The sequence below is a fragment of the Sorex fumeus genome, unplaced genomic scaffold (assembly GCF_029834395.1).
Source record: "Sorex fumeus unplaced genomic scaffold, SorFum_2.1 ptg000047l, whole genome shotgun sequence".
Classification (NCBI taxonomy): domain Eukaryota; kingdom Metazoa; phylum Chordata; class Mammalia; order Eulipotyphla; family Soricidae; genus Sorex; species Sorex fumeus.
The window spans coordinates 9,911,579-9,939,216 of record NW_026606104.1 but is presented as its reverse complement, the minus strand read 5'-3'; the positions used below and the strand labels follow the sequence as shown (position 1 = coordinate 9,939,216).

The 27,638-nt window shown below is 40.5% G+C and overlaps 1 protein-coding gene and 1 non-coding gene across 13 annotated transcripts in view; one reads left to right on the top strand and one right to left on the bottom strand.

The window, feature by feature from the left end:
- The window catches only part of ZNF644 (zinc finger protein 644), a 103,928-nt gene that overhangs the window by 46,895 nt on the left and 29,395 nt on the right, over window positions 1–27,638 (bottom strand). For 5 of the 12 annotated variants that reach the window (XM_056122633.1, XM_056122635.1, XM_056122634.1 and 2 more), the window contains one exon: window positions 7,680–7,784. The exons of the other annotated variants lie outside the window; for them this stretch is intronic. In XM_056122633.1, the coding sequence (XP_055978608.1) occupies window positions 7,680–7,784 (105 nt within the window). The remainder of the gene's footprint in view (window positions 1–7,679; window positions 7,785–27,638) is intronic. 12 annotated transcript variants of the gene reach the window in all.
- On the top strand, window positions 14,563–14,701 carry LOC130032231 (small nucleolar RNA SNORA8). Its single transcript, XR_008793781.1, has one exon. It is a non-coding gene; the product is annotated as a small nucleolar RNA SNORA8 (small nucleolar RNA).

The following is a 27,638-nucleotide window of genomic DNA, read 5'->3' as shown; positions in this document are numbered from 1 at the left end:
AACCATAATTCTGGATAGAAATTACTACTTCACCTCCCAGGAGGTAAGGGGGCTGGAAGAAGGGTTACTTTGATGGCTAATAATTTTTATCAATTATACCTATGTAATAAAGCCTCAAAAAAACCTTAAACAGCTAGGATTCAAAAGGACTCCAGGTTGGTAACCAGGTTTTGCACCCTTCCACCCTACCTTGCTTTATATATAAAGCGGGTATTTTTCTCCACACAGTAGGGTGTATTTTTGTTTCAGTCATTTCCTTAGCAGTGCAGAAACTTTTTAGGACAGTAAGTTCCATTTGAATGAATGAAAAAATTTTTTCTGTTGAGACTGAAGCCCTAGACAAACAGGACGTTCAAAGTCCTGTTCAAAGTTCATCACGATCCTCCTTGAGCTGTATCACAGATTCACCACCAGGATCTCACCATTCTTTTTTTTTTTTTTTTTTTGGCCTTTTGGGTTACACCTGGCAATGCACAGGGGTTATTCCTGGCTCTACACTCAGGAATTATCCCTGGCGGTGCTCAGGGGACCATATGGGATTCTGGGAATCGAACCCAGGTTGGCCGCATGCAAGGCAAATGCTGTGCTATTGCTCCAGCCCTGAGGATCTCACCATTCTACAAGGAAGTGATCATCGATGTAAAGAACGGGTTTGGGAAGGCGATCCCACTTCACCAAAACTTTTCAGTACCACCCTCGAAAACGCCATGCTATGACTGGAATGGGAAAGAATGGGAGTGAAGATACACAGTCAGCAACTCCACTACCTCCACTTCACTGATGACATCGTTCTAATAGTACCAAACATCGGTCAAGCTGCACAGATGCTGGCCAACTTCGACTGTGAATGTGGAAAGATCAAACTGCAGCTGAATCTCAAGAAGACAATGTTCATGAGAAATGGAACTACTTCCTGACATTCCATTTGATCTCAACAAATAAACATCTCCGAATGCAGCACTTATGTGTACGTAGGTCGAGAACTCAACATGATGACCTGGCAGCTGAGCTGCGCAGGAGGAAGAAGGAAGCATGGACCATCTTCAAGAGAAGTTGTTAAGAGGACAAAGAACCTCCAGCTCCAGGCACATCTTTTAGACACCACTGTTCTTCCTGCACTAACATATGCCTCAGAGACCCTGACCCTATGAAAACAGGATAAGAACGCTATTTGGATCTCCCAAAGAGGAATCAAAAGAGCTATGCTTGGAATATGATGTTTCATTCATGTGAGAGAAGGAATCTGGAGTTCCTACCTCCATCTACGGTCAAGAATCAGGGACACTGTCTCGTTTGCCAAGATGTCGAAAATCAGATGGGCTGAACACGCAATGCGATTTGGAGACGACCACTGGACTAGAGCTGTTACCGACAAATCCACGAGACGTCAAAAAGACGCCTGACCTCCCACCTACAAGACTGCCAGACTTCTTCATCAAAACCCTGAATGAACAGTTTGAGGCTCCTCATGTTCCTGGAGCGAGCAGATGCCATTGGGGTACACTAGCACGCAACAGGGACTAATGGAGACATTACTTGAGACCGCTCAAGCAAATCAATGAGCAACGGGATGACAAGTGATACAAGTTCCATTTTTTTTTCTTAATTAAAAACATCAAAGCACTGAAAATTATTCTAAAGTCAGTATCATCGAGGGTTCTATTTCAAGTTAACATCAGAATTCTGTCTCACACATTGCTATCATGTAGAGTTCATGAGAGAAATTTTTTCCCCTAAGGATATTTTGTGAAGTGAGGTCTAATACTGATCTACACAATGGTCATTGATGAATTTTGATTTAACTTCTGTTTAAGTGTGAGGCATAAGTCCAGGTTTTCTCTGCATTCTTGCCTTCCTTGATCCATTTGCTGTACTTGCTTATACACCTAGCTGTTTTGCCATAAATTAACTGTCCATACATTTGAGGATTTGTATCTTGGCTCTCAAATTCAATTCCACTAGTCTTTTAGTCAGTCATTTTATTCCAGTACAACCACGTGGTTCTGATTACAATGATCCTGTATTATAATTTAAAGTGAAGAAACACAAAGCTTTTTACCCTACTTCTCAGGATTGCTTTGGGCATTCAGAGTCTTATTGTACCATATTTGGGAACAAATATTACATAATGTATTCCTAAAGAAATCCAAGTCCCTAAATTTTGTCACCACACACATTTTGATGAGGAGTGCACTAAATCTGCAGAGAATTGTGTGTAGTATAGTCATTTTAATAATGTAAATTTTCAATTTAATGAAAATGGAATGTTTACATTTTCTGTCTTCTTATTTTTTAAATTATTAAGAATTTCACCTCCCCGGGGCTGGAGCAATAGCACAGCGGATAGGGCATTTGCCTTGCAAGCGGCTGACCTAGGTTGGATTCCCAGCATCCCATATGGTCCCCTGAGCACTGCCAGGAGTGATTCCTGAGTGCAAAGCCAGGAATAACCCCTGAGCATCGCTGGGTGTGACCCAAAAAGCAAAAAAAAAAAAAAAAAAAAACCCGAATTTCGAATTTCACCTGGGCTGGAGCAATAGCACATCAGGTAGGGCATTTGCCTTGCATGCAGCCAACCCAGGTTCTATTCCCAGCATTCCATATGGTCCCCTGAGCACCGCCAGGAGTAATTCCTGAGTGCAGGGCCAGGACCTGTGCATCACCGGGTCTGACCCAAAATGAAAAAAAAAAAAATCAGCTCTGTTGGTTCACAAGTACTCAATAGTAGTAAAATGGAAAGACACAAGAACAAATGGGACTGTTTCAATATTCTCCTCAATCTCACTATCTGTATATTAAAATGTTACAAACTTCTCCTTATTTAATAGCCTGCCACTTAACTGTACAGTTGCACTGTTTACAAAGTTTGCGGCGTGGAGGTCTTTAAGGGTTTTTATTTATGATACCACTTCATCTGTGAGTAGAAATAGTTTGGCTTCTTCTTTTCCACTCCGAACCCTTTTAATTTCTCTCTTGCCTAACTGCTATGCCAGGGACTTTCAATACTATGTTTAATAATAGTAATTAATGAACATTCTTGTCCTGTGCCTGTTCTTAGCAAAAGGCTTTTCAATTTTTTCTCCATTAAGAATGACATTAGTTGTTGGTCTGAGATTGATAAACTACATCAAGTGTTTTCTCCATTTTAAAAAAATCATAAATGGGTGTTGAATTTTGTTGAATACCTTCTCTATATCTATTTATTAAATGTGGTGTATCACAATGACTTGCACGTATTCAATTATCTTGCATCTCTGTGATAAATCCCACTTCATGATGGTATATGCATCTTTTTATAGAATGTTGAATTCAGTTTGCTGTACGATTTTAAGAATTTTGAATCTGTGTTCATCATAAATATTGGCTTGTAATTTTCCTTTTTAATGGCTTGCTTCTGTTATCAGGGTAATATTAACATCAAAGAAATTTTCCAGGGGCTGGAGCGATAGCACAGCGGGTAGGGCATTTGCCTTGCATGCAGCCAACCCGGGTTCGATTTCCAGCATCTCATATGCTCCCCTGCGCACTGCCAGGAGTGATTCCTGAGTGAATGAACCAGGGAGTAACCCCTGTGCATCTCTAGGTGTGACCCAAAAAGCAACAAAAAAAGAAAAGAAATTGTCCTGTAAAAATCCTGTTTCTGGGGCTGGAGAGATAGCACAGCAGGTAGGACATTTGCCTGCACGTGACCGTCCCGGGTGTGATTCCCAGCATACCATATGGTTCCCTGAGTACCACCAAGAGTAATTCCTGAGTGCAGAGCCAGGAGTAACTCCTGAGCATCATCGAGTTTTTTCCCAAAAAGGGAAAAAAAAAATCTTACGTCTTCAACTTCTGGCAGTCTTTGAGAATAATAATTTGGAAGGTCTTTAGAGAATGTTTGAAAGAACTCATTAGGGAACTTGTCTGAATGTGAAATTTTGTTGTAGAATATACTTTTGAGTACCATCTGAATTTCCATTAGTAATTGATCTGTGCAGGAATCCTGCCTTCCTCAGTCTGGGAAGATTTTACGCACTTTTCCTATGTCCTCCAATTTCACAGAATAGTAGTTGTATCTGATATGACTTCTCTTCCACATCCAATTCAACTTATTAAGTATTCTTTTATTCTTCACAAGTCTACCTATAGGTTTGTCAATCTTGTTTGTTCTTTTCAAAAATACAGCTTAGTTTTACTCTTTTATACTGTTAGTTTCTATATCATTTCTTTCTGCTCCAATTTTTATTACTTCAGTTTACTTTTTTTTTAAATTTTGTAAGATGTAAATTCTAGCCATTTCTTGTTTCCTGCTCAATACTTACACTGCAATGAACCCCTCCCCACAAGAATTGCTTTCACAGTGTCACTTATGTTCTGGTAATCTGTGTCCTCATTCTCATCCATGTGTTGTGATTACCTGAGCTTCCTGTCTGGTTTATTTTACTTTCAAAGCACTACAGTCAAGAGATACTTAAAATGTCTAGTGGAGAAGAACGTGCACTTCGCTTTGGGGGAATGAATAGTCCAACACATTCCTTTTAAGCCCAGATCCTCATTTCTTTGAAGAACAGTATTTCTTACTGATTTTTTTTATTTTCTATTCAGCAGTGAAAAGGCAATTTAAAATCTACTACTGTTATGTAATTTTGGATATCTTTTTCCCCTACTTCTGCTGGTAGCTGATTTATAGATTTTGGCAGTCCATTTGGTACATAAATGTTAACAAATATTTAAAAAATTAATTCTATTTTGTATAGTAATAAGTAGCCCTCCTGGCATGTTTTCTGTTGTTGCTTTTTCTTTTTTAAAGATTATAATTATGGGCAGTTGCTTTTTATTTTTTGAAGATTATAATTACCAGTGCCGTATTTGATATGCCAAAAACAGTAACAACAAGTCTCACAATGGAGACATTACTGGTGCCCACTCGAGCAAATCAATATACAATGGGAGGACAATATTACAATGCAGTGCTAATGAATGGGCATGACTTTTTTCCAGCCTTTTACTTTGAACCTGTGCTTAGCTTGAACATTCAGGTACATCTTTTTATAAGTAAAAGACGATTGGGTTCAGTTCTAAAATCCATCCAGACATTCTATGCCTTTTGATCAGTGACTTCAAGCCATTATTAGGAAATAAAGATTTTCAGTGCAATTTTTATATTAAAATTTTACCTTAAATTTTGTATTATCATAATTTCTGGGTATTTATAAAGTTCATCTTTGTTTCTTTTGCCTTTGTTTTCTTTCCCAATACCGTGAAACTTGCCTTTTACAGAGTGATCACAGGTTAAAAATCACCACTTCTTGGTGTTGTCCTCTATGTTTGCCGTAGTTTACCTCTGCAGTTCTAAATCTGTAACTCTTACTTAAATTCAACAGTGAATTTGAGTACATTTAACAACAGTCCATTGTTCCTCCTCTCTATATAGATCCATTTTATTTTTTGGTTCTTGACACCTGCAAGTAGGATTTCTTTGCCTTTTGAGGGTAACAAATAATATTCTTGTAAAATTTGATTAATGAGCATGAACTTCTTTCACTATAGTTTGTATAGCTCTGTATCATTCATCTGTGTCTGAATTAACTGAGTACAGTATTCCTACTGGTATATTTCATCCAACTTGTCTGCTACAACCAGCCATTCTTTACCTACAGAGTTTCATTTTATAGATCTGCTGTTGAGTTTAATGAAGGTTCCTTTAGATGCAAGTTGCTTCTTCGATCTTTCTGCTCTAAGGATTCTCTTTGGCTTTTAACATTTTAATTATATATTTTTTGTGTTTTATCTTTATATTGTTGCAACTGTGAGTTTCTTGGGGTTGGGTAGGTGATTCCAGCTACAGGTTGGGAAAGCTCTAGGCTATCACCTATGATTCTTTTCCAGTCTTTCCTTAAGCACTTGTTTGGATTATTTTTTATTTTAGTTTGGTTTTGAGCCACAGTCAGGGGGCCTTAAGGTGCTGAGAGTTGAATCAGGGTCAGTCACCTGCAACTTAGCCCCTGAACTATTTCTCTGACACAAATCTGAATACCTTTTACCTTGAAAACTGTCCCATAATTCTGATATTTTCTCATTTTCTAATGCTTTTTCCCTTTGCTCTTTATTGACAATTTTGTGTAGCTTACCTACATGACTTAATTTGCTCCTCAGCTTCTGAAAGAACAATATTACTGAAACCATCCAGTCTTTATTTCACCTACCTTGCTCAGTGACTTCTTGTAGTTTTCTCTTATTTTCATACTTTCTCTTTGTTAGAGGTCTCTTTAACTGCTTCCCTTAATTTGTTAAACACTCTTACTATTCTAACGTTGAAGTCTGTATCTAAGGAGTTAGATGGCTTGTGGATACGTGGGTGGATTTTTCCACTTCTTTATTGTCTTTTATGCTGTGAGGGCTATCCGTGAAGTCTAATTATGTGCAGCCTCCAATTAGTGCTACCTCTGAGCTCTGCTGAGGCTTTTCAAGACAGAACTGCACTGCCTGTCATTTGTCCCCACACACACTCCAACCTTGCCCCACATACATATATTCCATTGCCTCATCCTGGCTCCATTTCCAGAATTCAATGTTTGGGCAACTGAGCATTAACAGAACCAATATTCCATATTCTTTGAAACACTGTCTCTTCCCTAACGCTGTGTTAATTCCTCTCACTCAAATATAGCATGAGGGAAAAGGTAGACTTTGTCTTTTTCCAGAGGCTGTAGATGTGAACTAGCTTCAAATGTTGGCCTGAGACTCTTCCAGACCCACATCCTGTGTCACACACAGGTTTTGTGGGGTTAAGGATTCTTAAGACTGTGGGTCAAGTTTTCAGCCACCATCTGTACCTGTGCTCCCGCCACCCGATTTCCTTGGACTGCGCTGTTGGAACTCCTATCTGTTCTCAAGTTCCTTGCAGAAATTCTCCAAGCCTTGGACTTTCTCTGGAGCTACACATTGGATTCTGTCGTCACATTTGTGTTTTGTTGTAGTCTGGACCTTCTTTAATCACAAAAATCATTCTTCTCCATCTTGGCCCTACTTCTCTCAGGCAATTAACTGTACAACCCTTATCTCTTCTTTTTGGCATTGATTTTCCATAAACACTTTCCCCAAGTAGTACCCAAAAGCGACCATGTGGTGCCAGGGATCACACATTGAGCTATCTTCCAAGCCCTTCAAAATGATTTTAAAAATAAATGCATACCAGAAGTAATATAAAATAATATAAAATATAATTCCACCTAGATTTTATATTTTCAAAAAGTACTTTAACTTACCTTTCAAATGACATACATACATATCTAGTTATTTCAACAAACTAGAAGTTACACATAGAACATGACACTGTGCTATCACATTTTTAGAGTATGGTTAAATGTTACCAAAGCATCAAAGCATCATTTTGGCAATTTGTTTAATAAGCAGCAACCAGAATACAAAATAATTTAACATATTACATTTATTTATAACACGTTGAACTGATAAGCTAAATTGTGTCTTCCCTCCCTTATCAAAATTCCTAAAGTCCTAAACCCCAGTAGCTAAGAGTGTGGCAATATATGGAAATAGGGATTTTAAAGAGGTAACCAAATTGAGGCATACGATGTACCCTAATTCAAACTAACTGATATTCTCTAAGGAGATATTAGGACATCATCTCTCAGGTTAGAAGAGACACTAAATATGCATGCACGCAGAGAAAAGACCTTGTAATGACATGGATAGAAAGCGTCGATCTGCAAACCAAGGAGAGAGGCCTCTGAAGAAACCAAACTGCTGACTTGCTGACTGTGGATACCCAGCCTTCCGAACTGTGAGAAAATAAATGTCTGTTACTTAAGCCAAGCCAGTCCACAGTATTTACTTAAAACAGCCCTCACCAACTAATAAACTCCTATTGGCAGAACCGATGTTTTAAAGTATACTGAACATGAAAGTTCAAGTCCCAGCTAGAAGGTTAAGGCAGAAAAAAAAAATCTTTGCTCACAGAAAACAAGACCATATATAGAAGACCTGAAAAGATACAACAAAAACAAAACTAAGAACTAATAAACTCAGCAATGTTGTAGGATACAAATCAGTTGTGGTTCTATATACTAACAATGAATAACCTAGAATAATCAAAGCAATAATAACATCAAAAACACTTGGAAATAAATAGGAGATAAAAGATATATACTAAAAATGCCTAAACACTGCTGAAGAAATAATGAAAACAAAAATGAGTCAAAGATATCCAGTGTTGGGATGGGCTAAAACCTTAAGATATTCCATACTATCCAACAATCAACAGATTTATTCCCCGCTGCATCCCCCCCAAAGCCCCTGTGAAGTAAATGAAGTCATTGTGAAAAAGATAAAACCCCCAGGAAACACAACAACATAATTTTGATAAAGAAAAAATATTAACAGAGGACCAAGGAGACAACTCAAAGAGCAAGAGTACATGCTTTCCATGTTGGGGTCCCAGAATACATGGTTCCCTGAGCATGGCAGGGAGTAATCTCTCTCCACCAGCACTGCTGAGTGTGACCCAAAGAGTGACCAAAAAAAAATAATATATAGCAAAGTTCCTTAACCTGATAAAGGGCATCTTCTGAAAACTGAAAGTCTTCTAAGATCAAGAACAAGGCAACATTATTATCAGCAGCTGTAGTCAGAATAAGCACTGTAGCACTGTCCTCCCATTGTTCATGGATTTGCTCAAGCGGACACCAGTAATGTCTCCACTGTGAGACTTGTTATTGTTTTTAGCATATTGAATACGCCATGGGGGGCTTGCCAAGTTCTGCCGTGGGGGCGGGATACTATCGGTAGCTTGCCAGGCTCTCCGAGAAGGATGGAGGAATCGAACCTGGGTCAGCAGCGTGCAAGGCAAACGCCCTACCAGCTGTTCTGTAGCTCCAGCCCAGTCAGAATAAACAAGAAAAAAATAAAGCAGATACAGAGAGGAAAGAAAAATTATCTTCTTTGCAGCTGACATGTTACATGTTATCACACAGAAAAAAATTGTTACTATAACTTTTAAATTCTAAATAATAAAACTATTATATAACAATAACAAGCTTGGAAATATAAAACAGAAAAATCAGTTTCAATAAAAAATATAAAATAAAATTTAAAAAGCAACTCAGCTTTTTAAAAACAAACAGTCCGGTACTCATGGTCTAAAACTGGGCTTCTTAAAATTTTTTTCAGTCATGATCCCTTTTTGCCCCCAAAATTTAATATATACAAGCACTGTCAGAAACACGTTGAGTTTATCACACATTAGATTTTGAATTTTTAGTTGCTGAACTTTCAGAAACCTTTTACTGTTGCCAAATTTTTCAGGAGCCCGCATTCAGTTGCAAAACCCATCTAATAGAGTCTAAAGTATCTTGTCATGTATTAAAATGGCAACACTTTACTAAATTATCAACAATGAACTGTGAATATCCTGTCAATATTTCAAGTTTTCTGCACAAGCAGAATTGCTGATCCTGTAGGAACAGTGGTGGAGGGATGCCCATACTTTTGGTGGTGAGTGTGATGTAGCAGCACTGTATTTCTGAATTATGTAACAATTACATCAACAGCATTGTAAATTGTGAGGCCAAAATAAAAAAAAAAGTCAAATAATGGGGGCTGGAGCGATAGCACAGCAGGTAGGGCGTTTGCCTTGCATGCAGCCAACATGGCCAACACAGGTTCGATTCCCAGCACCCCATATGGTCCCCTGAGCACCGCCAGGAGCATTTCTGAGTGCATGAAGCAGGAGTAACCCCTGAGCATCGCAGGGTGTGACACAAAAAAAGTCAAATACTTATGTGAGTGAAAGATCCTAAAGTTCACATAAAACTGTAAAGGGATCCAAACATCCAATGCAATATTACAAACAAGCTGGAGGGGAGACGGAGTGATAGTACAGTGGGTAGGACATTTGCCTTACATACAGTCAATCTGGATTCAATCCCTGACATCCCACATAGTCCCTAGAGCACTGCTGGGGTAATTCCTGAGTGCAGAACCAGGACTAATACTTGAGCATTGTCAGGTGTGACCCAAAAAACAAACAAACACCCCACCAAGTTAGAGGATTCACACAATCCAAATCAAAATTTATAACAAAGCTCTAGAAATTAAAATGTTGTGATGGTATAATACACAATCGTACTAAAACATGAGTATGAAATAAATCCATTGATCAATGGTAAATTGTATTTCAATATGAATGCTGAAACCAATAAATGGGAACAGAATTCTTATTTCAACAAATCTTACTTCAATAGATAACAAGACATACAATTCAGGTTTATTTCTGTCTCGCCTCAGAAAAATTAATCCAGCTAGATCAGGCCCTAAGTGTCAGAAACAAAATTTTAAAAAACATAAAAAGTGTTTTAAAAAAATATTGATACAATATACATCATGACCTTGAATTGACAATGGTTTCTTTTTTAGATCTGATAACAAAAGCAGCAAAAGGAAAAAATAACAAACTTGACATCTTCAAAATTTTAACTTTTATGCACAGGAAAGTATTAATAAAATGAAAAGGCAAATTACAGAATAAAAGTACTCACAAGTCATTTATCTAACACTCTAGGCTCCAGAATATAAGTACTCTACTAAGAAGATAAACAATCCTATTTTTAAATAAACAAAGTACTTGAATAAACAATTCTTCAAAACGTAAGAAAAAAAAGAAAAGATAATCACTAACACAGATTAACAAAATGCAAATCAAAGCCATAAAATACTATCTCATATTACTCAGGACGGCTATAATTTTTTAAAGAAAAGTACTATGAACAAACATAATAGAAATTACTGCACATTCCTGGTGGAAATATAAAATGGGGAAGTTGCTGTTATAAGTTCGTAAGTTTCTCAAAAAGTTAAAGATTTATTATGTGACCATAATTTTACTCTGGGATATCCCAAAGAACTAAAAACAGGTTTTAAAAACTGGTTTTCAAACAAAGGTACAAAGAACAAAGAATGTCCAAAGATATATGGCGCATCCTTACTCACACTAGCCTAATGGTGCAAATAACCCAAAGGTCCAAGCACAGAAGATTGATTAAAGAACTAGAACAATCATAAAGTACTATATTTTAGTCAAACATTCATAAGAAATGAAATGAAATATACACATTATAAAATGATCCTCAAAAACATGATAGAACATGAAAAAAGCTAGATGTTAAAGTCTACATGCTATTATGATCACATTTGTATATAATAATCAAAATGTGCAAATTCATAAAGATAAAAGTAGATTGGCTGCCAACGGCTGGAAAGACAAAGAAATGATTGACTTCTTGGAGTACAAACTCTCCACCTTGGGAATGATAAAATACTTTGGATAGCACAGTGAGTAGGTATAGTGTGGATCATACCTCACACACAACTGACCCTGAGTTCAATCCCCAGCATCCCATATGGTCCCCCTGAGCACCACAGTGCAGAGTCAGGAGTAACCCCAGAGCATCACTGAGTGTGGTCCAAAAACAACAACTACAACAGAAACAACCTTGGGGGTTGGGGGAAGAGGAAAACACAGAAGATGATGATTATCCAACATTGTGAATCTACTAAGGGCATAAAAATTTACATTTTAATTTGTAGGTGAATTTGTCCTCAAAGAAAAATCAATTGCATAATTTTTACTAGTAATGACAATACAGAATTCAGATTAGTCACACTTTTAAACATCCCAAAAGAAACAAAATATTTTGCTATAAGGTATCTTATGCGGAAATTATAAATAGATCAAATATATAATGAAGAGATAAACAGATTGAACAATCTGATAAGATTTCTTTCCAAACGCAAGTATAGGATTTAACATAAATCCTATCAATTCCCAGGAAAGACTGTGGTAAAAACAAAAGCAAGCTTATTTTAAACTAGGTCTTCAGATATCTAAAACAATCTACCGTAATTACAGCACAATATATAAATACAGTAGCCAACACAGCACACATAATATTAGACATACAAACAGAGAAATAAAGAATCCAGAAAAAGATTCACACAGATACCCAACTGATTTTTGACAAGGATCCAAAAATTGTTCAATAAAGGAGTCTTACAATAAAATGGTTCTAAAACAATGTAGGAGGGTGAAATCTTAAGTCTTGAAACTTATTTAACAAGTTTGAGGGGGCCGGAGCAATAGTACAGTGGGTAGGGAGTTTGCTTTGCACACGGCAGACCTGGGTTCAATCCCCGGCATCGCATATGGTCCCCCAAACACCGCCAGGAGTAATTCCTGAGTGCAAAGCCAGGAGTAACCCTGAGCGTAGCTGGGTGTGACCCCAAAAAACAAAAACTTAAAAAAAAAAGTAGAACACATTACAAAATTCAAATCAAAAAGGAAAAAATGATAAAGCAGACCATCAAATTTAACCTCTGATCTGCAAGTTTTTGATAATAAAATGAAAAAAAAAATAAGCCATTAACTGGGACAAAGTATTTAAAACTTAACCCTTCTGGCAAAGCCAAAATATAGCTAGAATAAGGTAAAGGTAAAAAGTAAAGGCCCTCCCGTTGAACGTTGATTTGCTCGAGCGGGCCCAGTAACATCTCCATTGGAGACTTTGTTGTTACTGTGTTTGGCATATCAAATACTCTCGGTAGCTTGCCGGGCTCTGCGAGAGGGGCGGAGGACTCGAACTCGGGTGGGCCATGTTGGCCGCTTGTAAGGCAAACGCCCTACCGCTGTGCTATCGCTCCTAGCTAGAATAAAACTTAAAAAAAAAAAATTGTTGTTTTTGTTTCTGTGCCACAGCTGGCAATTCTCAGGGCTTACTCCTGACTGCACTCAGGAATCACTCCTGGTGAGCTCAGGGGACCTTATGGGATGCCAGGAATCAAACCCAGACTGGCTACATGCAAGGCAAATGCCTACCCACTGTACTGTACTCTGATCCTGATCTAGTTTTTAGATTGTAAAATTTAGAACTAAAGTTTTACTTCCTTACAATTTAATTCCATGATCACCAAAAGTACATCTGAAACCTTTCTGTTCACCCTTTTCTGTATTTTTAAAATTTAAGTTTTACTTTCTCACAACCCTTTTCTAAATGTATATTTACCAGAGAGAAAATTTTAACTCAAACATATTACAACAAAATACCCAAATAGGGCCCAGAGAGATAATGTATACAGCAGACCATGGTGTGTGCCTTGTATGTGGCCTGCCAAGGTTCAATCCCCATGAACCCCGAGTGTATAGAGCCAAAAGTAAGTCCTAAGCACCATCAACTGTGGGCCCAAGCCAATCAAACAAAAACATCCAAATAGTTCAGTATAGAGCAGAAAACATAGAAACAAATATGTCATCTAACACAAAATATGTCAAGACTTAATACTAAAATTAAATATCACTTCACACATTTCAGAAGGGATAAAGAAGCAAAGACGTGGAGAAACCAAACCACTTACCAAACTGCTGGAAAATCATTTGACCATTTGGGGAGGAATGGGGTGTGGGGTGGGTTGTTTGTAGTCTGTTTCTTTTTCTTTTTGAGTAACACCCGATGATATTCAGTGGTTACTCCTGGCTGTGTTCAGGAGACCTTATGTGATGCCAGAGACCAAACCCAGGTTGGCAGTGAGCAAGGCAATACACACACACACACACACACACACACACACATATACACACAATTATTCGGACTACATTACAAAATTCAAATCAAAAGGAAAAAGTGATAAAGTAGACCATCAAATTATTAACCTCTGATCTGCAAGTTTTTGATGATCCCCTGGTTTGATTATTTTGTCAAATAATGCAACCAATGCAACCATGCAACCAAGAAACATTCCAGCAGGACACCCTTCTGGCATATATTCTAGAGATATGAAAAACAGGATTCTATAAAAACTCCTATGATGATAATCTTTATTTCCAAGAGCTCCAAATTGAGAGCTAGTCTGGTAAACTGTGAAGATTTGTGTAATGGATGCAGATATCACATGCAGCTATTCCACACCCATTCCCCTTATTTTTCTATTACTTCCATCTAGCTGTGATTTGCATTTTTGGTAATAAACGCACATGCATGTACAAACACACTTGTAATGCTTGAAATGAGCAATATGGTATTAATTCAGATTTAACTGACTTAATCCTAGTAGTACTCACTTAACTTTCAATTTACATTCACAGTTTGTAATGAATGGTAAAAAAAAAAAATCATATAAAAATATTTATCCTGGGGCTGGAGTGATAGCACAGTGGGTAGGGCATTTGCCTTGCACGCGGCCGACCCAGGTTTGATTCCCAGCGCCCCATATGGTCCCCCGGGCACTGCCAGGGGTAATTCCTGAGTGCATGAGCCAGGAGTAACCCCTGTGCATTGCCGGGTGTGACCCAAAAAAGCAAAAAAAAAAAAAAAATTTATCCTGAATAAAATGTAAAATATGCCAAACACAGTAACAACAAGTCTTAAAATGGAGAGGTTACTGGGCCTGCTAGAGCAAATCGATGAACAACGGAGAACAGTGTGACAAAATGTAAAAAGAAAAAAAGGAGGTAAAAACTCTGGTTATGTAATAATAAATACTAAAACAACAACACCTAAAACACAATAGTAGGGCACTGCATGGTATCTACACACAGCAGCACATCCTGATGGGTGTTCAAGGACAGTGCAACAGAAATCCACTGTCTTGCATCGGTGGTTTCTTGGCTTCGTGCTTCTAAACCTGGCATAGGTTTGGGTTTGGCACAGCATTGATGAAAAGGGAGTAATTGTGTTTTATTTCCAGGGTACCTAACATGAAGATGCACCTCGGTCCATGTGACCCTGGGAAATGGGGCTGAAGTGACCATGGTCCCTGGGCCCTGGCCTCCTTCCCTGTGTCTTGCTGGTAGCTGGAACCTTGGGGCCCAAGGCTGGGAAACCATGGCCTTGTGAAGACCAGATCAGTGGAACCTCAATCTCTTGGAGTGACAATATAGGGATTGAACAAACTGGCCATTGGTACATAGGGCCATGCTGGAAGTGAAGAAATTGAGCTGCTACAGCAAAGGAACTACAACAGAATGGCATAAATAAATAGTTTATCAGTAAGTAAAAAAAAATAAAAATAAAACAATAGTAGTTTCACTAACTGAAAAAAAAATTTTAATTATATTTTTCACAATGGGCCAGAGCGATAGCACAGCAGGTAGGGTGTTTGCCTTGCACGGGGCCAACCCGGGTTCAATTCCTCCATCCTTCTTGGGAGAGCCCGGAAAGCTACCAAAAGTATCTATCCCGCCCGCACAGCAGAGCCTGGCAAGCTCCCCGTGGCATATTCAATATGCCAAAAACAGTAACAAGTCTCACAATGGAGACAATTCTGGTGCCTGCTCGAGCAAATCGATGAACAATGGGAGGACAGTGCTATAGTGCTATTTTTCCCAGTGAAATTACAATAAAGGTGTTAATAAAAAATATAAACACTCATAACCAGAATGAAAATATAAACAAATAAGTATCATTCAATAAGAATAATTCAATAAGAAATGTAATACAGGAGGTATATAGCTGCAGTGGCCACAACTTTGTTTCAAAAATCCTCGGCTCTACATATGCTCCCCTGAGCCAAGCAGGAATAGTCCCTAAGAACTGTTAGACATGGCCCAACTCTTTGCCTCCCACCTAAAACACATTCTGCATCTAGGATTATGGAATAGTTCAAATGGAAGAGCACAGGTCTGGTACGTGTGATGCCAGACACGTGTTCTACCACTTGAGACCATTCACTATATCCCCCCAATCCCTGACTGCCACTGAGTATGTCCTTGTGCTCGTCCACTCCTGCCCAACTAAGCCATCAACCAGGAGGGCCTTGGCTCCCCATCCTACCCCACACAAGTGTGGGCATGAGTCATATAATAAAAAGGGGGCCAGAATGAATAGTACATTTGCCTTTACACATGGCCAACCCAGGTTTAACCACTGGCATCCCATTTTGTCCCAGAATCTGCACTCAAATTTCTGAGTGCAGAGCCAGAAGCCCTGAGCACAGCTTGGGTGTGACCCCAACACAAGAAAAAAATAAGCAGAAAAAAAAGATTCTGTGTCTAAGAAAATCCTTGTAGGAGATAGAACAAACAGCATGAGATGGGGTCAATGTCCAACTCTGAATTCAACCTTTATAGCAGAAGCTAAAGAAAAGCAACAAATTGGTCCCTGTGTTAAAAAACCTTTCCTTGTTTTAGACTTGCTACAAGCAATCAAACTTCAGGCATAAAAATCCCCCATGAAACTGTAACAGTAAACCATACAAATTTCAAACACAGATGAAAACCAGCACAAAATGTATTAAAACATTTTAAAAGTTTTAAGTGTGTGTGTGTGTGTGTGTGCGCTATATATGTTTAAAAAAAAAAAAACTAACCATTTTTTCAGCAAACAGCAATCTTCCGAAAAGCTATAAAAATCATCCAGACTATGACAATTTCTTATTCCACTTCCAGATTTTACCCTCAGGAAGCTGAGGAAAATTTTTTTCCATTTCTTGAAGATGTAATCAATCTTCTTAATCTTCCATTTGTATTAGTGATAATACATCTTTTAGGAAAACTAAAGTTTATAGCTAACACTCAGATATTCTTAACATAGATTAATAACTTAATTTAAAAACATAGTCAAGCGGCCAACATGGCCGACCCGAGTTCGATTCCTCCGCCCCTCTCGGAGAGCCCGGCAAGCTACTGAGAGTATTCGATATGCCAGACACAGTAACAACAAAGTCTCCAATGGAGATGTTACTGGGCCCGCTCGAGCAAATCGATGATCAACGGGAGGGCCTTTACTTACTTTACTTACTTACTTAGTCAAAATCAATAGTGACAGTCGTCCTTAAGGTTGGAACTAAGAACACTACTGTTAAAACGTCTGAAAAAAATACCTGGGGTATTTTATTGCTTTGCCAAAAACATCTATAATGCTGCCTTGGGATGGCACCCCTATGGCTAGTTAAAAATAAATAAGGGGGTATGGTACCGCCAGCAGGTCAATCTGTACCTGTGAGGCGAGTGCATCAGCAGCCTGATGGCACCATCAGACTTTCAGATACCCCAAAATTGCTGCTGAACCTTTGGCCAGACCCCAAAAAGTTGGGGCAAAGTTTACCAAGAAAGTAAACATCCAAAAGTTAGATATGTGGGAGACACACCCACAAACCACCTCCGGCTCAGCTAAATCATTGGAGGCATGGCCTCTCTGGCTCCTGATCAAACTACTTAACAGCCATGATCCCAGAGACTCAGAAATGAATCTCGGAACCCAAAGGCTTTTGGCACAAACGCATCCTGTTCCTGCAATAGGTTACTGGCGCTGGGCCACTCCAGGTGGGAATAGGTTTTGTGCCTTGGCCTGTTCCCCTTGGCGGCCCTGTGACCACCATCCTCCAGAGGCCCCTGGACAGTCAGGTTTGGGCCTGCAGTAACGAGACACGTGGGGCCTCACCAGATGGGGGTGGAACCGGCCCTTTCCTCCCCATCCCAGCGAGACCCAAGTCACCGCCTACAAACGGCCTCTCTGGCTCCTGATCAAGCTGATTAATGGCCATGATCTCAGAGACTCAGAAACAAATCTCAAAACCCAGTGGCTTTTGGCAGAAATGAATCTGGAACGCATACAAGGTGGCCGCCGCCTCAGAGCTTATTGAAAAGCCAGGTATGAGCCGGCAGTGATGGGGCAACTGCAGTCTCATGGGAAGGGGGGAGCGGTACCGGCTCGTCCTTCACGCCCTACCAAGGTCTCGAGTTGCCCCCCACAAGCGGCTCTCCGGCACGGCCATGGCTCCAGAGGCAAAAGTACTTAATCCAGAGCCCGGCAGCTTGTGGCAGAAAAGTGAATGAACCATGCATTATACTATGGCGCCGTGTCTTCCCAGAATGGAAAGGGTATTGCTCCCTTCCAACTTTTTCTCCCCTGGTAGCAAGGTGGCCGCCGCTCAGAGCTTACTGGAAAGCCAGGAATGAGCAGGCAGTGACGGGGTAACTGCAGTCTCATGGGAAGGGGGGCGGTACCGGCTCATCCTTCACACCCTGCTGAGGTCACGAGTTGCCCCCCACGAGCGGCTCTCCAGCACAGCCATAACACCAGACACACAGAAACCAATCTCATAATTATCTGGCTCTTTGCAGAAATCCAAAATTGCGAGGCCGCTATTGTTGCCACGCGAGATTATATGATTCTCATGACCAGTATAGAAAACAAAGTATTTCACAATGCCTTTTCAGCAATTCTGATTGTTGGGGGAGGGGGAAATTCTAAACAATAATGGTGCATCTTTTGTCGAAATAATGAATGTAATCAATGTAGAGAAGAGTTAAGTGGAAATCATCTGCCTCACAGGCACTGGGAGGGATGGGAGGCGGGTATATTGGGTTTCTTGGTGGTAAAAAATGAGTACTGGTGAAGGGAGAGGTGTTTGATCATTGGATGACCAAGACTTAAACCTGAAAGCTTAGTAACTTTTCCCACAGTGATTCAATAAATAAATATAAGAAAAATAAATAAATATAATTATAAAAAGAGTAAGGTGGAGTTTATACCCAATTCAATCAGCTAATCAGTGGCTGAATAAATAGCAGTACTCCTACATAAAAAAAAAAGACAATACAGAGTGGTCAGGTCTGTCTCAAAGGACAAGATGATGCTTGGATGCTTGAGATACAATATTTTGGAAAGTGAAATAGGATACAGAAGGATACAGACAACTGAAGAAAGGTAAGAGAAGCGTATTTATACATATTTATAAGGCTAAAATATAATACATATATTTATAAGGCTAAAATGGTTAATATAGAGCATCAAACTTAAGTTTATTCATATTATTTTGAGCATTTCTGGAAAAGTAATGGTGCCACATTCTATACCATGACTTAGAGCTTACATTTCACTATGAAGTGATGGAGCAGGGTGGGGAGCAGCAATGAAGGGCACAATTAGAGGAAGGCAAGCACTGTAGAAAGTTGGCAAATGCAGTCAGATTTGGGATACTACTGGGTGTGTGTGTGTGTGTGTGTGTGTGTAAAGAATACATAAAATATTAAGAGTTATATAGATGAGAACAGATGCCCATCAAACATGGCAGAAAAGACTGCAATAAAGGGAGAAAAAAAAATCTTAAAATACAACCAGAAACCAACCAAAAAGTCATGCAACTTTCATCAGCTCACCATCAGAATACATCTGATCAATCCAAGTACTTGCTATTTTAAGGTATGTGGCCAAAAGGCCATGGTGTTGGTGAGTGAGGAGGACAGAGCAGAACAGGAAGTCATACAGCATGAATTATAGACAAAGCCTGGGGAAGGACAGAACTTTGAGGGCAAAGCCAGTCTCCAGGACTCCAGGGTTCCTTCACTAAACAGAAAAAGACCAACATGGCTACCTTAAAACAGTTGCTACTATTCTGAAGTCCAGCAATTTAGGTAGTCACAACCTGATAGACAATCTCCTCTCCATATCCTTGCTGATTCAGGGAGGTCTGCCTGAAGAGATAAAACCTGCAGGGAAAGCAGAAAATTGACTCCAGCTAGAGCAGAGAAAATTCTGAGTGAATGGATCACAACCAAAGCAGAAAAAAAGGTCAGGACTTTTTACTTCAGAGGACACCAAAGTCTCCTGGGCTCCAGAAAGCTCTTTCTTAGAGGAAAGCAGCTGTCTTACAGCCATCTGAGATTGAGCATTATGATGCAGGCAGAAAAAAGTTCCAACAGTTTTAGCAGACAGGACAAGGAAAACGAAGCCCTTGTCCTGACACTTTCAGAGAGGACAATGCAAAGACTTTATATATAGATTTTTCAAGGCTAGAGAGCTCCTTTAGAATAAAGGGACATCAAATGGCTGGTGTAGTCCAGAGCAGTGTAGATTAGACATTGAATCCTTACCCCTGCAGAGTGTCCCCTTCCCTCCTTGAAAATCTGGAAGTCTAATCTCCAGGAAAAAAAAGTCAACAATTGTAGATTTAAGTGACTAACTAGAGAGAAATCTGGGATAACAAATGTTGGATTCAAGTGGAGAAGAGGGCTTGAAAACCAGGCTGGTTCTCCCTACACAGAGCAGTAACTAAAGGAAATATCCAACATATGGAGTCCTTTCTCCCTTTGGATCTGAAAATCATAATCAAAATTAGAGCCATAGCACCCCTACTGGAAAACAAAGACACCCTGAAAGGTTAAATCCTGTGGGAGAATGGATGAAAAAGGAAAGCCCAAGTAAGTCCTAGCAATAAAAAATGGGGAGCCAAACAATGAAATTAAATATTCTGAAGAAAATCAACGAGGAGCTGGAGAGATACTACAGTAGATAGGATGCTTGCCCTGCATGCAACTGACCCAAGGTTCAATTCCTGGCACCCCAAATGGTCCTCAGGGCACCGCCAGGAAATGATCCATAAGTAGAGCTAGTAGTAAGCCCAAGCCCTAAGCACTGCCAAATGTGACCCCCCCAAAAAAAAACCCAGTCAATGAAATATATCAAATGCACATTAACACAGAATGAAATTTGAATGAAATACAGAATACAGTAATAGAAGGCATTCCTGACCAAAAGAAAGGACTGAAGCTGTAAAAAAAAAAAAAAACAGAAAACCTTCAAGTGGGACCAGAGAGGTAGTAGATTGTAGAATAACACTGCCACAAGGAGCTCAGGTTTATCAGGTTACACCCATCGCAGTGCTCTAGAATCACTCTCATTCCTCTGTTTATCTGTAAACTCTTCTCTGTGCTCTCCTCCCCAGCCAGTTAATCACCTTTTCTCCCTAATCAGATTCTGTTAGCTTGTAAGATCAGATCCTTCTAAGGACACTGAACTTGTATCTAAGTTATGTCTTTTGCATAGTTTACCTTAAAGCAATGCCCTTTCTGTATGGACACAGAAGACAGTTAACTCCTGGGCATCTGCTTTCTTGACTCAGTTGTCCTTAGTTCCTAGCACCCCCAAAGCAGGGACCCGATGAGGGACTGAATGGACCCAGGGCGAACTGTGAGCTAACCTGGCATCGAAATGGGCCAGGCCAAAGCGTCATGATACTCAACTGTAAGTAAGTTGAGGGCATGATCATGGACAAATGCTGTCATGATCCAAAAGTAAGTAACGACGAGACTAGAACCCTGCTGGGCTAGGAAGAGTAATCTGGCCTGAGGACTGTAATAAATGAATATATATAGCAGAATATATAGTGAGATGTCCTCAGGAAGAACCAAACTGTAAGTTTATCTCTTACTGTGCTCATACAGAATGACATTGCTAGAAATGTAGAAAGTAGACTTACTACAACTATTTAAGTGAATTACTAGCTGAGGAAAGAATAAACCCTTGTTGGGATCCCACGCTTGAGCAGATCTCCTAGTAATCTGGAATAAATCTCTTTAGATGAGATTTAATCCTTGAGTTAATCTCCTCGAGGAGTGCTCTTACCTCTTTGTTAATGTTCAACCCACCTTTGTGTCACCACCCTATGTGATTGCTATATAATCTAAGACTGTAAGCTCAAAGGGGGCTTGGGCTCGAGAGAGCAGAGACTGAGGCTCAGACTGAGGCACAGGCTCGGGCTTGGGAGCTTGGGCTCCAGAGGGCAGAATCAGAAGCGAGAGTGAAGATGGGAATAAACTACAATTGATACCAACCAGCCTGGCCCTCGTTCGTTTTTTCGCCTACCCATTACCATCAACCTCCCTGGGGTGGGGGAAAAAGCTCGAGACTACTGAACTCGGGTGGTGGGAGAAATAGAGCTAGAGCGCCGCCAGACCCTTCTGAAAACACACAGTAGATTAAAGTAGTAGATTAAAGTAGCTGTATCCACTATATCCAAATAGATTTGCTGGGTAAAAATAAAAATACAAATAATGAAATATACACTTTCACTGAAAGCATAAAAACTAGGTTTACTTTCAGAGAGAAAAGAAAGAGTAAAATGATTGAAATGGAAAAGAGTAGTAATTCTTAGTAAAAGTGAACATTTTGAGAACAAACTCCATTTGAAGAGAAAACATACGAATGATGGCTATCAGGGCCAGAGCAGGTAGGGCACTTGCCTTGCACATGGCTGACCTGGGTTTGATCCCCAGTATCCCATTTGGTCCCCCAGGATGATGAGGAGTGATTAAGTGTAGAGCCAGGAGTAAGCCTGGAGCACTGACAGATGCGGCTCAAAAGCAGGCAAACAAATATAGATTGGGCATCTCAGGTGGTTAGAAGGGAACAGAGGATAAGAGAAAGAACACATGGAGAGTGCGGGATCCCGGAGGGAAAAAAAAAAGAAAAAACAGGTTCCAAAAAGAGCCAAGTTCACCCGCAAGTTCCAGATGGAGTAGGCGCCGCATCTCGCCTCCCCCAGATGGAACCCCGGTGACCAGAAGCCTCTACAAACACAGCTCGAGTATGCGGGAACGAGGACTTTTTCTCAAATCTGCCGAACTACACCTCCCAGGTAACCTCTGATTCCGGAAGTCATGCCCACAGCCCGCCCCCCAGCGCCATCTTTGAAGCCTTAAGCATAAGAGAAAGAACACATGGAGAGTGCGGGATCCCGGAGGAAAAAAAAAAGAAAAAACAGGTTCCAAAAAGAGCCAAGTTCACCCGCAAGTTCCAGATGGAGTAGGCGCCGCATCTCGCCTCCCCCAGATGGAACCCCGGTGACCAGAAGCCTCTACAAACACAGCTCGAGTATGCGGGAACGAGGACTTTTTCTCAAAACCGCGCGGCCGCGCGACATCTCTCTATATACAAAGTGATCAATGAGAAGTAAACCACCCAATCTTTCTCCCTGAAAGTCAGAGTTAAGTTTGGAGCACGGCCACAGCCCCAGAAACACAAGGACTTAATGCAGAACCCAGCAGCTTGGAGCAGAAAAGTGAAAGGACTATGCGTTAATCCAGGCAATCATTTCTGCCCAGAGGGGAAAGGGTGTTGCTCCCTTCCGCCCTCCTCCCTCTGGAAAGAAAGATGGCGGCCACATGGGAGCCTTGTGGACAGCAGGTATGAGCCGGGGGTGTGGGGGCGACTAAAACCTCATGGGAAGGGGGGCGTTCCGGTCCGTCCTTCACGCCCTACCGAGGTCACCAGTCACCCCCCACGAGCGGCTCTCCAGCACGGCCACGGCCCCAGAAGCACAAGGACTTAATGCAGAACCCAGCAGCTTGGAGCAGAAAAGTGAACGGACTATGCATTGACCCAGGCCATCAAGTCTGCCGGAGGGGAAAGGGTGTTGCCCCATTCGCCCTCTCCTCTCTGGAAAGAAAGATGGCGGCCACATGGGAGCCTTGTGGACAGCAGGTATGAGCCGGGGGTGTGGGGGCGACTAAAACCTCATGGGAAGGGGGGCGTTCCGGTCCGTCCTTCACGCCCTACCGAGGTCACCAGTTGCCCCCCACGAGCGGCTCTCCAGCACGGCCACAGCCCCAGAAGCACAAGGGCTTAATGCAGAACCCAGCAGCTTGGAGCAGAAAAGTGAAAGGACTATGCGTTAATCCAGGCAATCATTTCTGCCCAGAGGGGAAAGGGTGTTGCTCCCTTCTGCCCTCCTCCCTCTGGAAAGAAAGATGGCGGCCACATGGGAGCCTTGTGGACAGCAGGTATGAGCCGGGGGTGTGGGGGCGACTAAAACTTCATGGGAAGGGGGGCGTTCCGGTCCGTCCTTCACGCCCTACCGAGGTCACCAGTTGCCCCCCACGAGCGGCTCTCCAGCACGGCCACAGCCCCAGAAGCACAAGGGCTTAATGCAGAACCCAGCAGCTTGGAGCAGAAAAGTGAAAGGACTATGCGTTAATCCAGGCAATCATTTCTGCCCAGAGGGGAAAGGGTGTTGCTCCCTTCCGCCCTCCTCCCTCTGGAAAGAAAGATGGCGGCCACATGGGAGCCTTGTGGACAGCAGGTATGAGCCGGGAGTGTGGGGGCGACTAAAACCTCATGGGAAGGGGGGCGTTTCGCTCCGCCCTTCACGCCCTACCGAGGCCACCAGTTGCCCCCCACGAGCGGCTCTCCAGCACGGCCACGACTCCAGAACACAGAAACCAATTTCTTAACTATCTGACTTTCAGTAGAAATACTTCCAGGGTCAATAAGTAAAATAGCAGAAATCCAAAACCAACATTTAATTCTTGAACCCAGCTGGAGAAAGCAAATCACTTCACAATGCTTTTTCAGCATGTCTGATTTGGGGGGGGGGGTAAACTCTAAATAATAGTGGTGAATCTTTTATTGAAACAATCTAATCAAAGCGGATAGAGTGTTAACTAGAATTCATCTGCCTCACAGGGACGGGGAGGGGTGGGGGGTGGGGTTTTATTGGGGTTCTTCATGGGAAAAAATAAGTATTGGTAAAGGGAAATGTGTTTGATATTTGCATGACTGAGACATAAACCTGAAAGCTTTGTAACCTTTCCCACAGTGATTCAATAAATAAAAAAAAAAAAAAAAAAAAAAAAAGAAGGGAACAGAGACTCTACTCAAAGAAGTAACAATGAAAAACTTCTCAAACCAAAAAAAATAAATAAATAAACCCTGCTCTGTAGCACTGTCCTCCCGTTTTTTTTTTTATCAATTTTAAGTAGGCACCAGTAACGTCACCATTGTGAGACTTCTTGTTACTGTTTCTGGCATAACGAATACACCATCGGTAGCTTCCCAGGCTTTGCTGTGTGGGCTGGATACCCGCGGCACCTTACTGGGCTCTCTGAGAGGGACAGAGGAATTGAACCCGGGTCAGCTGCATGGAATGCAAACACCCTACCCACAGTTCAGGAAACTAATAAATACCCCAAATGCAACATCCAATAACACATCCCCCAGGATACATTCTGATGAAGTATCGAAAATGAGAAAAATATACAAAGACATCCTGATCAGACTAACATCCCATATCTCCACAGAAACACTCCAGACTAGGAGTAGTATAACAAATTTACAATCCAAACACATAAAATCTTATAGCTGAGAGTTCTCATCCTGCAAAATTATTCAAATGGTATGGAGAAACAAAGATTTTCCCAGATAAACTAGAGCTAATGTTGTTTATCACCATCAGACCTGCACTAAAAGAATGTTCAAAGTTCTTTTTTAGACAAACAGAAAGTACCTGGACAAAGCAGTGATGGATAACAAAGAATCAGAAATATAAACAGAAGCATTCCAAAACCATGCTGCTATGTTTTCAACACAGAACTAGGAGACAAACCGAAGGCATAAACAGAAGGCTCACTATTATTATCTAAAGTTCAAACCTCCTCTTTAACCACTCCAGCTCCACCCCCGTTCTCTGTGAACTGAGCAGCCTAGTGCAACTCTGAATAATCACAATTTCCCCATCAGTGAACTCAGTACCTCCCCAGCCTCAAGTAGAGATGCAAGGGAATGAACCCAGGGCTTCATACATGCAAATCAAACATCATATACATTTTCTGACCAGTATGGCATAAAGTTTTAACATTCAACCATAGTAGAGAAAACTGGGAAAAAAAAATTTGACTGTGAACATTAAACACACCTCTGAACAATATTAATGAAGACATCAAAGAGGAAATCAAAAATGATCTGCAGAGCAATAAAAATGAGACAAGCTACCAAATTCTGTAGGGAGCAGTAAAAATCACACCAAGACAGGCTACAGAAGTAGTAGAGCAGTTAGGGACTTGTCTAGCATGACAGTCCTAATATTGAATGGTGTAACTAGTATTAGTCAATACTAGTAACTAGTATTAGTCAAATATCACTGGGAGAGGTCCTAAATCCCAGACCCCCTGAGCACTGCTTGGGAGACTTAAAATAAAGTAAAGCTTTGTACAACAAAATAACTATCACAAAAACAAAGGCAACTGATAATACAAGATGTTAGGTATTATACATCTGAGATGGGGTTGATATCTAAAATAACTTTTAAGGGGCTGGAGAGATAGCACAGTGGGTAAGGTTTAGTAAAGTTTTGTACAACAAAATGAACTACCACAAAAACAAAGGCAACTAATAATACAAGATGTTAGATATTATACATCCGAGATAGGGTTGATATCTAAAATAACTTTTTAGGGGCTGGAAAGATAGCACAGCGGGTAGGGCTTTTGCCTTGCATGCGGCCAACCCGAGTTCTATTTCCATCATCCCATACGGTCCCCTGAGCACCGCCAGAAGTAACTCCTGTGCATCGCCAGGTGTGACCCAAAAAGCAAAAAAAATAAAATAATTTTTTAAAACACAATAAAAAAGTAGCACTGTAGCACTGTCCTCCCATTGTTCATCGATTTGCTCAAGTGGGCACCATAACGTCTCACAATAAATTGTGAGACTTGTTACTGTTTTGGGCATATCAAATACGTCACGGGTAGCTTACCAGGCTTTGCCGTACAGGCGAGATACCCTCGGTAACTTGCCATGTAAACCACCCAATACAAAATTAGGCAAGAGATCTGAATAAACACATTTTCAAAAGAGACATAAAGACTGCTGGCACAGAGAATTACTTAACATCACCAGTCATTAGGGAAACGAAAATCAAAACCACAATGAGATATTACTTCACACCTGTGAGGCTGGAAGACCGGAACACTAGTTGGTGGGGACGTGGAGGAAAGGAATTCATGTAGATTATTGATAGAATATAAATTGGCGCAAACTCTATGGAAAATGGAATGGAAATTCCTTAAAAAGAAAACACTATGGAATCCAGCAATACCACTCCATGGCATTTATCAAAAGGATAGGAGAATATTAATTCAAAAGTATACTTGCAGGGGTAGCAGAATACAGAGGTTAAGGCACATGTCTTACACGTGGCTGACCCAGTTCAATTCTTATACCACTGTTCCCTAAGCAAGACCATAATCCTCAGCCCTCAGGCCTCCTCAGCACCACTTAGAGACACCCACTCCCCTCAAAACAAATCAAAGATTTTAAAATCTGGTTCCTCACTTTTTAAACATAAGGTTATGTAACTGATCTGAGGTTCACACTAAGTTGAGGGTAGGTAGTATCTTGAAACCCTACATTCATAGAAACATAGGATTTCAAATAGTAGCATTATTTACAAGAGCCAGTGCGGATTCGACCTAAATGTATGTGAACAGATGACCATAAATAAAGAAGGTGGGGTAAAGACACTCAATAGATAACTGTGTCACTATTTGAAAAGATGAAACTGTGCCCTCTGTAACATGGATTGAACTGAGGTGCATATGCTAAGGTAAATTACATAGTAAAAGGCTATGGATGATTTAGTTCATTTGCATGCTGAATAAAAACCATCAAAGCAAATGAACTGAAAAACAATGAAAATAACTCTTTGTCTCTAAAAAACATGGTGGAAACTGAGAAATTAGTAGCTAGGGTCATCTTAATGGTGTGATTGCAATGGAATTTTGGTGGTGGGTACAAATGAGTCAAATACATTTTAAGACATATGAAGCTGTATTCCCCAAATTTTCTTATTATAAGCCAATGGTAAAACCAACAGTTTAATAAGATATGGACTAATAATACAATACTGAGGAAACTCAAAACAATGAATTAAAATTTCTAAAGCGTACATATTATACAACTATGTACTTTAAAGTTCAAGAACAGAAAAAATTGAACTATGCTTATACAATTAAGAAGGCTGCTTACCTCAAAGGTAAAGGGTATTAGATTGAAAAAGAGCAAAAGGAACTTCTAGGACAAAGAAAATATTCT